The sequence below is a fragment of the Rana temporaria genome, chromosome 8, assembly GCF_905171775.1.
Source record: "Rana temporaria chromosome 8, aRanTem1.1, whole genome shotgun sequence".
Classification (NCBI taxonomy): domain Eukaryota; kingdom Metazoa; phylum Chordata; class Amphibia; order Anura; family Ranidae; genus Rana; species Rana temporaria.
Window position 1 is genome coordinate 35436317 of NC_053496.1, and position 10673 is coordinate 35446989.

Genomic DNA, 10673 nt, shown 5'->3' on the forward strand with positions numbered 1-10673 from the left:
ATATAATATAATCTCTATTTTGGCAGAGACTCTAGAGAATGAAATGGTGGTTGATGCAATATTTTACGTCGCACTATTTGCGCAGTGGTCTTTCAAACACAATTTTTTGGGGAAAAATACACTTTAATGAGTTAAATAAAAAGTAAAGTGAGCCAAATTTTTTGTGAAAGATGATGATACACCACGAGAATTGTGAGAATAGTGATCTTTATTCTAAGAAAAATAATTGAGATTTTCATTTTAGCCAGAATCGTGCAGCGTGTGTGTGTGTCATGGTCCGTAGGGTTCAATATTGAGTTGGCCCACCCTTTGCAGCTACAACAGCTTCAACTCCTCTGGGAAGGCTGTCCACAAGGTTTAGGAGTGTGTCTATGGGGATGTTTGACCATTCTTCCAGAAGCACATTTGTAAGGTCAGACACTGATGTGGACGAGACAAGTCAAGGCCAGTCAAGTTACTCCACTCCAAACTTGCTCATCCATGTCTCTATGGATCTTACTTTGTACACTGGTCAAAATCATTTGGTTGAGGGGGGATTATGGGGTGTGGTTGCTTTTCAGGGGTTGGGCTTGGCCCCTTAGTTCCAGTGAAGAGAACTCTTAAAGCGTCAGCATACCAAGACTAGGGTTGAGCTTCGTGTTCGACTCGAACATCGTATGTTCGACCGTTCGTCGAATTACGAACGCTATGGGCCGTTCGCGCAAAATTCGAGTAGCGTGTCACGGCCCATAATTCACTGCGTCAAAGCATGCACTATGACCCGCATGATTTGGCCAATCACAGCACGCAAAAAATGGAGAGCCATAATTGGCCAAAGCCAGGGTGGCTTTGGCCAATTATGGCTCAGGGTGTTTAGCACACGCCCCACACTATATATAAGGCCGCCTCTGTGGCGACCTTGTGTAGTGTGTTGCGGTGGTTAAGTCAGAGGGTGTCATTTATTTTGAGTTAGATAGAGCAGGCAGGATAGTCAGGTAGAGTTGGTGTGTAGATGATATATAGGCATCCCAGGTATATTTATACACTGTATTGAGTTTAGCTAGATCCGCTCTTCCTAATATACTGACAGGCAGCCAGGCAGGTGATTGTGCTAGCTGCAGTATTTTCACTTGGTGTACTGTGTCCTCTGCACAGTGTGCACCTAAATCCACGTGAATACAATTGCTGTTGTTCTCATATTAATACCACAGACAGTGACTGTTCAGCAAGTATTGTCAGTATTTGTGCAGCTACATCTCCCTGCAAGGCCATTAGTATGTCTGGAAGGACAACAAGTAGAGGCAGAGAGTCACGAGCCGATAAAGGGCAAGCAGGCTCTGCGTCTAGAGGCAACGGTGCTGCTGGTCGTGGACACGGTGCATCCTCATCAGCACGTGGCCGTGGGACACGCTCCTCCCTTTTTTTTTTTTGGCAGCTGGCCGTGTTGAGCCGCAACATGCCGAACACTTGGTAGAGTGCTCCTGAAAACCACATTCATAGCCTTTTGCAGCCGATCCAGAATAGCCAATATTTCTGCAGAGTATAAACGGCAGGCCCTTACTTTCAAACATCCAACTTACAAACGACTCCTACTTGCAAACGGAAGGAGACAACAGGAAGTGAGCGGAAATCTACCCCATGGAAGGGAAATTCTCTTCTGTACGAGGTGTCTCCTGTCCACTGATGCTTTATCACCAATCCTTGTTTCACTAAAAAAAAAAAAATATTCAAAAAAACATTTGTCATTGGGACAGAAAGTTAAGTGCAATCTTCTGAACAGATGCGCACAGACAGCAAAACAAATGTTACAAGGGTAATAACCCTTCTCTGTTTTCCAAAAAGCTTAAAAATAGATTTGGCTGGAGCTATACTTTAAAAAAAGTACCAGTTCAAAATTACAAACAGATTCTACTTAACAACAAACCTACAGTCCCTGTTTTGTTTGCACCGCCTGTATACTGCTGTTCAAAGTATATAAGGCCAAATGGGCTGATAATGACCTGGGGGGAGGGGGGGGGGGGGGACCCATGCTATTTTTCTCAATGATTTTCATCCATATTGAAGGACCAGACATTACATTAAAGCTGCAAGCCGTTTTAAATTACTTTTTTCCTATAGTAATCTCATTTTATGCAGAGACAGTTCTAAACACGTGCCACTTTACAGGCATACTATAGACACCCAGCAGGTACGATATTTAAAGGAATTTTTCTATTTTTTCCCATTTTAAGCATCATTAAAATCGCTGCTCCTGAAAAAAACGTCAGTTTTTAAAACTTTTTTTTGCATTGATACATGTCCCCTGGGGCAAGACCCAAACACATTTTAGGACAATAACTTGCATGTTAGCCTTTAAAATTTAGCACTTTTGATTTCAAACGTTGGAGTCCCATAGACTTCAATAGGGTTCTAAAGTTTGCGCGAACGTTGGTCCGTTCGAAGGTTCTGATGCAAACCGAACAGGGGGGTGTTCGGCTCATCCCTAACCAAGAAATTTTGTACAATTTCATGCTCCCCACTTTGTGTGAACAGTTTGGGGATGGCCCCTTCCTGTCCCAACATGACTGCACACCAGTGCACAAAGCAAGGTCCCTTGAGTGAGTGAGAGACTTGTAAAGCGCAACACATGCAAACTAATTCGCCTCTGGGCGCTGTATCCATTTCATGGGTAAGGAACCCCTTGACCTCAGAAGAGATGGGTTTTAATCTTTCTCCTGAAGGCCAAGTGGTCCGACTCCAGTCGGATGCTGGTTGGTAGTGCATTCCACAGGCGAGGTCCCTGGACTGCAAATCTTCGATCTCCTTTGGACTTGTATCTGGCCTTGGGTATCTGGAGGAGGTTTTGATTGGTGCATCGCAGAATGCGATTGGGGTTATGGGTTTTTTTTTTTCGCATAGATATTGGGGGGCGTTGCCTTGAATACACTTTTGTATTAGACAGAGTGCCTTGAAAGTGATTCTGTCTTTTACTGGCAACCAATGAAGGGATCTCAGTGAAGGTGAGATTGATTCCCATGGTTTTTTGCCAGTCACTAATCGAGTGGCCGTATTTTGAACGACTTGCAGATGAGTGATTTGGTATTTGGGGAGTCCTAGATAGAGGGCATTTGCGTAGTCGAGTCTGGAATTGATGATTGTTCCCACCACGACTGCTATGTCCTCTTTCGGGATAAAGGGAGTAAGTCTGCGTAGTAGGCGCAGCAGATGGTGGGATCTGCTGACTACTGACCCTATTTGTGCATCCATTGTCATGTAGGTATCGAAAATGACTCAGAGACTTTTGACTTTGGTGCTAGGGGTGATGGTTTTACCCAGAATGGGTGGGGGAGTCCATGTTGACGCGGGGTGATTTTTCCGGTTAGCGTGAAACAGGAGAAGTTCTGTTTTCGAACCATTGAGTTTAAGATAACTGTTTGTCATCCAGTTATCTATTAGAGTGAGGCATTTCTCTAGTCCAAGAGAATGATCCTTTTTGATCCTTCACTTAAACTAAGGGGCCAGGTCCAACCCCACACTTTAATTCCTCCTCCACCGAGGTGGAGGAACTTGACTGGCCTGCACAGTCCTGACCTCAACCTGATGGAACACCTTTGGGATGAATTAGAGTGGAGATTGTGAGCCAGGCCTTCTCATCCAGCATCAGTGCCTGACCTCACAAATGCGCTTTTGAAAGAATGGTCAAAAATTCCCATGGACATACTCCTAAACCTTGTGGACAGCTTTCCCAGAAGAGTTGAAGCTGTTTTATAGCTGCAAAGGGTAATTTCTAGACCTAGCGACCACAATGGGTGCCATTTCCTTGGCTGCTAAATATTTCATATTGGACAATGGCAGATTCCACAGGTCTCGGGGGACTTGTAAGGTGGGATTGGGTTCAGCAGACTCCATAACTGCATTGCAAAACTGGATGTGAAATGTAGGTAGGCAGATTTTAGACAGTAATGCGAGATCTCTAGTGGCTATCGTCCACAGAGCCCAGATATAACGTAACCCAGACCAACCAATCAGAAATCGGCTTTTCCCAGTCTACACTGTGTTTTTTATTGGGATTTTGTTATTTAATGAGTTACGGTCTCCCTGATGACTGTTGTTGCCATTGCAGAATCATCCAGAGTTACGTTTTGCGGGAAGAAGCTGGGACCTTGTCATCGGAAGCATCAGACTTTAACAAAGCGAATTTGAGTCGACGTGGCGGGATCATGGCGTCTCTGTACACCTCCCATTCAGCGGACAGCGGACTTACAATGGATCTGTCCCTGGAGATTAACCGGAAGCTGCAGGCCGTGCTGGAGGACACGCTGCTGAAGAACATCACACTCAAGGTGAGAGCTAAACTCTTCCCAACTCGTGTCACCCACATACAACTTCTTCTTAGTCAGCAATATGGCTGCTGCCACACCTTATCAACATCCAATCACTATGGGGCTTATGCAGGAACCCAAATATTGTATTTTTAAAGTATCCATGGAGCCAGCATAGGTCCTTTGTCTTTGTGCTTTGATCTTGTCAATTACATCAGTGGAAGTGCTTTTGAGATCATCAGAATTCATTGACGGGTGTACTTTACCTGCAGTTGACCTTCTCCTAACTCATTTGACCTGTTTCATATGGATTTTGCATTCCCATAGATTAAAGTGAACAAAGCACCATGGACACAGGACTTTTAGGACATTTTATATTTAACCCCTCGTGAACCTCTACTTTTTCTGAGCCTAACGCTTCATCTTGAGAATCAATGATCAGCGGTAACCTAATGCTAGACAGTAGCTGCCATGACAACTTCTAGCTCCTGACTACAGAGCAGTATGACATTTGCAGAGCTGTGTGACTGTTAACATTCTGCATAACTACAATGCTTGGATCATCATCATGATATTAAATCTCAGGAGCTGGGAGATGACATGAGGCAGACAGTTTACAGGACAACGGATGTCAGACTTGGGTGATTGTTGACTCCTTCATCTCAGTTTGAAGTGTGTGGTACAGATATCAGCCTAAAAGTGATTGTAAATGAAGCGAAGAAAGACAGACATTTGTGTATAGATCTAATAATAATAATAATAATTAAAAAAAATATATATATATATATGTGTGTGTGTGTGTGTGTGTGTGTGTGTGTGTGTGTGTGTGTGTGTGTATATATATATATATATATATATATATATATATATATATATATATATATATATATATATATATATATATATATATATATATATATATATATATATATGTAGCATTACCCCCGGAGGAGTTGCTGGTTGTTTTGGGTGGCACATTTACCTCGTGGCCGAATTCCTAGGGGTGAATGGTGCATATAGCAATAGTAAAATAATGTCCGTAACAAGTGTCTTTGCTGTGCTCTTTATTACCCAGCCGGGTAAAAACAATGAACTGGTGATGAAAGGGATAGAGTTTGCAGGAAGAACAGCAGATTCAGGCGTAGTATTTGGAACAGTCCTATTCACTTTCCATACCACTCCTGCCTGAGTGGGTTTAGTGTACCCGGACAGGCCTCTCTCACTGACCTGGCAGCCGGAGTATCACTCAAACCTTAATAGGATAAAGTCTCTGCCACGGGCCCTCCTGAATGAACTTGAGGAAAAGTCTCTGCCACAGACCCTCCTATAATGGACGTCAGGGAGACACCTCTTGGTGAATTACGCCTGGATCTCCTTCTTAATGTCGCCCAGGTACCAACTGACAGGTGATCAATCCTTCAGTGTCCGGCTACCTTGATCCCCGGAGGTTTGTCAAAATCCTTTTGGATCGCCATCTTCAAAAGGTGGGAACCCAGTCGACCACTGGGTCTCCCTCGCTCCTCAAATGTTCCGGACCAACATGGTCCCGGAACCAGGAACACCACGTGGCACGCACACCCCGGCCAGGTTGGCCATAACGCCGGGGCGCCGTGATGTGGTCACCCCAAAGGTGGGTGCCACACTGGACGAAGAAGACCCAGATCAATGGCGTCTGCCCCATAAATACCCTCCCCCAGCATGCACAGCGAGGCTCAAACCTCCTGATTGGCCGCTGGGGAAAAGCACCCAAACCTTGACTCCACTGCTGCCATCTACTGCACTGGGGTGGGAAGAACACCCCAGCACAACAGAATGAGCCCACAGCACAGCCAAGGCGGAGACCTTGTTTTAAACATAACAGTTTGGATCAGAGTCTACTAATACTCTGATCACCCTCCTAAATTTCAATAGCACCGGTACTTGGAAGTAACCAGGCGCTACACATATCATCTTGACTCGGCGTGTCTTCCAGGTATCGCCGCTCCAGCGCTGTGATTGGCTGGAGTGGCGATGATGTCACTCCCGCGCATGCGCGCGGGAGACTTCAATTCGGCAAGGTCCAGCGGCTGCCGGTCCTTTAGTCGAGGATCTCCGCTGCGCATGCGCCGCTTCAATCAGCGGCGCATTGCGGGGGGAATATCTCCTAAACCGTACAGGTTTAGGAGATATTCTTTATACCTACAGGTAAGCCTTATTATAGGCTTAACTGTAGATAAAAGTCATAAAGTGGGGTTTACAACCACTTTAAGGCATGTATTGCATTACCTCCATCTATTCTGAGGCTGTAGTTCTGCAAACTCCTCCTCCTCCTATCCTGCCTGCTTTTTGAAAATCCTTACTCTGTCCTTTCTCCTTCCTGAAAACTCTGCCCTGCCTCTTACTCAGAGACACTGTGCCCTGCCCTATGCCAGGAAGCATTGCCCTGCCTTCTGCCCATTGACCTAGGTCCTGCATGGAAACTGCCCACTCCTGCCTGTACCCACTTCCCTGCTTTCTGCCTGCAAACTGTGCCCTGCAGACTCTGTTCTTTGCCCTACCTCCTGCCTGAAAGCTCTGCCCCTAACCACTGCCATCAAACTCTGCCCACTGCTCCGCCTGGAAACTCTAGTCACTGCCCTGCCTCCTGCCTGCCAACTCTGTCCATCGATCCTGCCTCCTGCATGGAAACTCTGCCCACTCTCCTGCCTGTACCTACTGCCCTGTTTCCTGCCTGCAAACTGTGCCCTGCAGACTCTGTTCATTGCCCTACGTCCTGCCTGCAAGCTCTGCCTCTGACCACTGCCCTCCCCCCTGAGTTCAAACTCTGCCCACTTCTCCATCTTCTGCAAACTGACCACTGTCCTGCCTGCAAACTCTATTGCCTTACCTCCTGCCTGCAACTGACCTGCCTTCTTTCTCCTTTTCGGTGTAGTGCATGGCTGTTTTCAGAGCCGGTGCTATGTTAAATTTAGGGGGAGAATTCAAAGAAATAGCTCTGAATTAGTTTGATCGGTTAAATTTGGGTCTCTGCTCTAGCTTGGCTGTACTGTGGGCTGTCCTTTTGTTCGGGGACTCCTGTCAACCCCGGACAGCAGGTGGCAGCAGTGTGCTTAAGTGTCCTGAGTACCACTCCTTGGCAGCCAGTCAGGGGTTGGCTTCCCCTCTGTGCATGCTGGGGAGGGGTATAAAGGGCAGGCACCATTACCTTGCGTTCTTCCTCGTGTGGCGCACACCATTGGGGTAGCCCCTCCACGACACCCCCGCATATGGCCCTCCTGGCCAGGGTGCGTGGGTAGCAGTGTTCCTGGTTCTGGGACCACGTTGGCCCGGAGCAATTGATCCACTGTAAGGGTCCAGTAGTCGACTGGGTCCCCGATTTTGAGGGGGTCTCGAGCTGTCCATCCAATTGGAGGAAGCTGACCAATGAGGAGTCTGTCCGAAGGATACCGAGCACGAGCCTGGTGTTCCAGGAGAGGCCTGTGCATTCGTCGGGAGACCACCTGAGTTCTGACAGGCTGGATGTTGGTCGCCTGTCAGTTGCTAATTCTACAAAAAAAACTACCTGAAGGAGATCCGGGTGCTGAATCTACTGAGAGGATTCTGGACAGTAATTGTCTCCAATCTTGTAGGAGGGTCTGTGGCAGAGACTTAATCCTAAGTTCGAGTGACACTCTGGCTGCCAGGTTGGTGAGAGAGGCCTGTCCAGATGCACTATACCCACTGCGGCTGGAGTGGCGAAGTAAAGTATTGTTGGAAGCGGGACTGTTTCCCGTATTCAGTTATACTTGGATCCAGGGATGGACTGGCCATTGGGACTACAGGGAGTTTCCCGGTGGGCCGATGGCTCAGTGGGCCGGCTTCAGTGACAGCGGACTGCCGCCCCCCTCCGCTCCTCTGTCTCTCCCTTCCCGATGCGCTCACCTGGGGGGAACAAAGAAGCAGGGGGAGGACCAGAGGAGCAGGGGGGACAACAGAGGAGCATGGGGGGAGGGGACAGAAGGCTGACTCAACAGCTATGGTCTGGGAGTTTCTCACTTCTGCCTTATCTTGTCCCATAAGGGGGGGCACCAAACTGATTATTTGCCCCGCGTGAAATAATGTCTAGTTTCACCACTGGTACTGCCTATAAGAGTACCAGTATAAAGTAGAACGGCTAGTGGCTAGTGAGGGGGCTTGGGTGGCCAGGGGGGGGGGTGCGGGAGTTGTCCGGCCACCATGGGAGAGACCTGTCAAAGTGGGCCAGTCTGGATGAAGTCCAGGGCCAAATTTCTGTCCCAGTCCAGCCCTGCTTGGATCTGCTGTCTCCTATTTGCTATCCCTTCACCCTTCTACTGTTTAATCGTTTTTACCCGGCTGGGTAATAAAAGCACAGAAAAGATATTCCATTTACTGCAACTGTCATCAAGTACCCTAGACGGCGGCGATAGAGAGGTAACGTGCCACCCAAAACAAACCAGCAGCTCCTTCGGGGGTAGTGGTTCATTGGCTACTAGTGCACATCAACCAGGGTACAGAAATCTCTCAAAAGTGAGAGGAAAGCTGCTATTATAATCAGTTGTCACCTAAACAAATGTCCCCATTGGAAAATTTCCCCTCACCTCTTGTTCTGGTGACAATTGTAAATCTTTGGATTTTGGGGTGACAGCGATCATCATGACATGTATAGAGGGTGAATCTGCCCAGAGGGAAACAGACCGAAGTCTATCCAAAACTATGCACACAATGTTATCACATTTTTTTTTTGTTTTAGCTGCAGTCACACTTTGATAAATAGATCTGACAGTGAATTCTCATCTCTTTACTGTATAGGATAATCTTCAGACTCTGGGAACGGAGATTGAGCGACTGATTAAACAGAAACACGACTTGGAGAGCCGCGTGTAGCAGACACCGCATTGGCGATTCTGCCCGGACAATGGTCTAATTGACTACTCAGCACTTTCCTTCAATCATTTAGAACTCCACGCCTGGAACTTCAGCATCTGAAGCGCCAGGAACTCAATCAGACTGTCCAATAGGAAGATCTGTGATCTATATATGCGATTGCACTAGATACCGGCAGAACTGATGGGGAAAATTCCAGGGATGAAGGCCCGTCACTTCTATTCAGGTTATCACATTCTGTGATTTTAATGTGTTTCTGTAAACGTCTTCTTCCAAAGGGTGAGACGGGTCACATGACTTTTCTCTATCAACTACGAAGTACTTGCCACTTTTGGGGGTTAGTCCACAATATCAAGTCCCAGCAGGCCAGAATGGGATGCTTGGCAGCTGATACTCCTGACTTCCTTCTAAGAAATGCTTGTTGTCTGACTGTCGTGGCTTTAGTATCTTTTGAGCGTGACTCAGAAAAATGCTGCGAAAACGAAAGTGAAATCGCAGCTTCTGATCTGCACACTTGCTCCAGGTCAGTGGTTTAGAAAACGGTGAAGCAATCGGAATTTCCTACAAAAGGTGGTTAATGGCAATTTCTCACTGCAGTTCTCTTTTTATCCTGATTGTACATTAAGACTGTAGCTGGCTTTATAAATGTAGACTTCAGAAGATGCAAAAGTGCAGTGGTGAGGCCAGTAACCCCCAGCGGGTCCCAGTATTCGGTAGCCAGAACAGTGAAAGATCTTTTGATTGGTTGCTTTGGTTCAATGCCCCTACAAAATGTCTGAAAAACTCCTAAAAGATGTTGACCCGCCACCCAAAAAAAAACAATCATGGGCCAGTAGCCAGAACATTTAAAGATCCTTTGAATGATTACTTTGGGTCAACGTCCCTAACAAGCTGCTGGAATAAGCCTAAGGGCCAGTTCACACCAGACACAGTTCCGTACAGTTCCGTGCGCATTTTTTCTGCACTAAAAATGTATCCCAATGGCTCTAGTTCACACCATGCAGTCAGTTTTTGGTGCAGAAACTGACTGCATGATGCGAACTAGAGCCATTGAAATACATGAAAAACACTGTGCATGCATTTTGTACAGAAAAAAAAGCACACAGAACTGCACCTGGTGTGAACTAGCCCTAAGGGTCCACCCTCCCAATCCCCAGCAAGCAACCAACCAGATCTCAGTATTCAGTAGCCACAGCAGTGTAAGATCATCTGATTCGGTTGCTTTGCGGCAGTACCCCTAGCAGTCTGCTGGAATAAGCCTGAATGGGAAGCTTGTATAAGTGCTTGGCAGTCAACCGATTGGAAATTCGATCTTCTGTTCCCCCCCTAATGAAAGGTAACCAGTCCAGAAAATAACAGATTTATGGAAACTCCATCATCTTGGGGGGGGACTTGGAAAGTTGTTTTGCCTTCTACCATTCTTGTATCTCTCTGGCATAGTCGATCCCAATTTATGGGCAGTTTCCCCAGAAAAGTACACACACCGCCATTTATACCAATTTATTGTAATGAGGCTGAACAGCCCAAAAT

At 46.7% G+C, this 10673-nt stretch overlaps 1 protein-coding gene across 2 annotated transcripts in view; it reads left to right on the plus strand.

Annotated features, from left to right (window-relative positions):
- CCDC186 (coiled-coil domain containing 186) overlaps positions 1 to 10122 on the plus strand; it is a 114198-nt gene extending 104076 nt beyond the window's left edge. For both annotated transcript variants that reach the window (XM_040361568.1, XM_040361569.1), the window contains 2 exons: positions 4082 to 4301; positions 9069 to 10122. In XM_040361568.1, the coding sequence (XP_040217502.1) occupies positions 4082 to 4301; positions 9069 to 9143 (295 nt within the window). In that variant the 3' untranslated portion in view covers positions 9144 to 10122. The remainder of the gene's footprint in view (positions 1 to 4081; positions 4302 to 9068) is intronic.
- Positions 10123 to 10673: the final 551 nt, after the last annotated feature.